The sequence below is a fragment of the Nanorana parkeri genome, unplaced genomic scaffold (assembly GCF_000935625.1).
Source record: "Nanorana parkeri isolate BGI_ZX_2015 unplaced genomic scaffold, ASM93562v1 scaffold3569, whole genome shotgun sequence".
Classification (NCBI taxonomy): Eukaryota; Metazoa; Chordata; class Amphibia; order Anura; family Dicroglossidae; genus Nanorana; species Nanorana parkeri.
In genome coordinates this window covers 34,286-34,932 of record NW_017309837.1, presented here as the reverse complement: position 1 = coordinate 34,932, position 647 = coordinate 34,286, and the positions used below count along the sequence as shown (strand labels likewise).

Sequence of the window (647 nt, the reverse complement as noted above, 5' to 3'; positions counted from 1 at the left end):
TGGAAGAGGAAGAGGGCAGATGGGAGAGGTTGAGGGCAGATGGGAGAGGAAGAGGGCAGATGGAAAAGGTTGAGGGCAGGTGGAAGAGGAAGGTGGCAGATGGGTGAGAATGAGGGCAGATGGGAGAGGATGAGGGCAGGTGGAAGAGGAAGAGGGCAGATGGGAGAGGTTGAGGGCAGATGGGAGAGGAAGAGGGCAGATGGGTGAGGATGAGGGCAGGTGGAGGAGGAGAAGGGCAGATGGAAGAGGAGAAGGGTAGATGGGAGAGGATGAGGGTAGATGGGGAAGGTGGAGGCCAGCTGAGTCTTGCAGTAGCTGTCATGAGAGGTATAGACATACATGTGATGTGTCATGCCTGTCCTCCGTGTACATGTGATGTGTCTGTCCTCTGTGTACATGTGATATGTCTGTCCTCCGTGTACATGTGATATGTCTGTCCTCCGTGTACATGTGATAATCCGGGAACATGAGAGCTCGGGTACCTTTTGGGAAGCTGATGTCCAGGGACACGTCATACGACTCTGCCAACACATGGATGTTCTCCAGCTGGACAATTCCCAGAATGTTCTCCACATCCGAGACCTGCAGAGAGAAGACAGAACATCCCGACAGGTCAGTCCTCCGAGACCTCCATCTTCATCTGATCA

General features: G+C 53.6%; 1 protein-coding gene across 1 annotated transcript in view; it reads right to left on the bottom strand.

Moving 5' to 3' along the window:
• LOC108803285 (hydrocephalus-inducing protein-like) overlaps positions 1–647 on the bottom strand; it is a gene marked incomplete at both ends in the record, with an annotated part of 42,796 nt that overhangs the window by 8,053 nt on the left and 34,096 nt on the right. Inside the window, one exon of the mRNA XM_018575115.1 lies at positions 483–582. Within this exon, the coding sequence (XP_018430617.1) occupies positions 483–582 (100 nt within the window). The remainder of the gene's footprint in view (positions 1–482; positions 583–647) is intronic.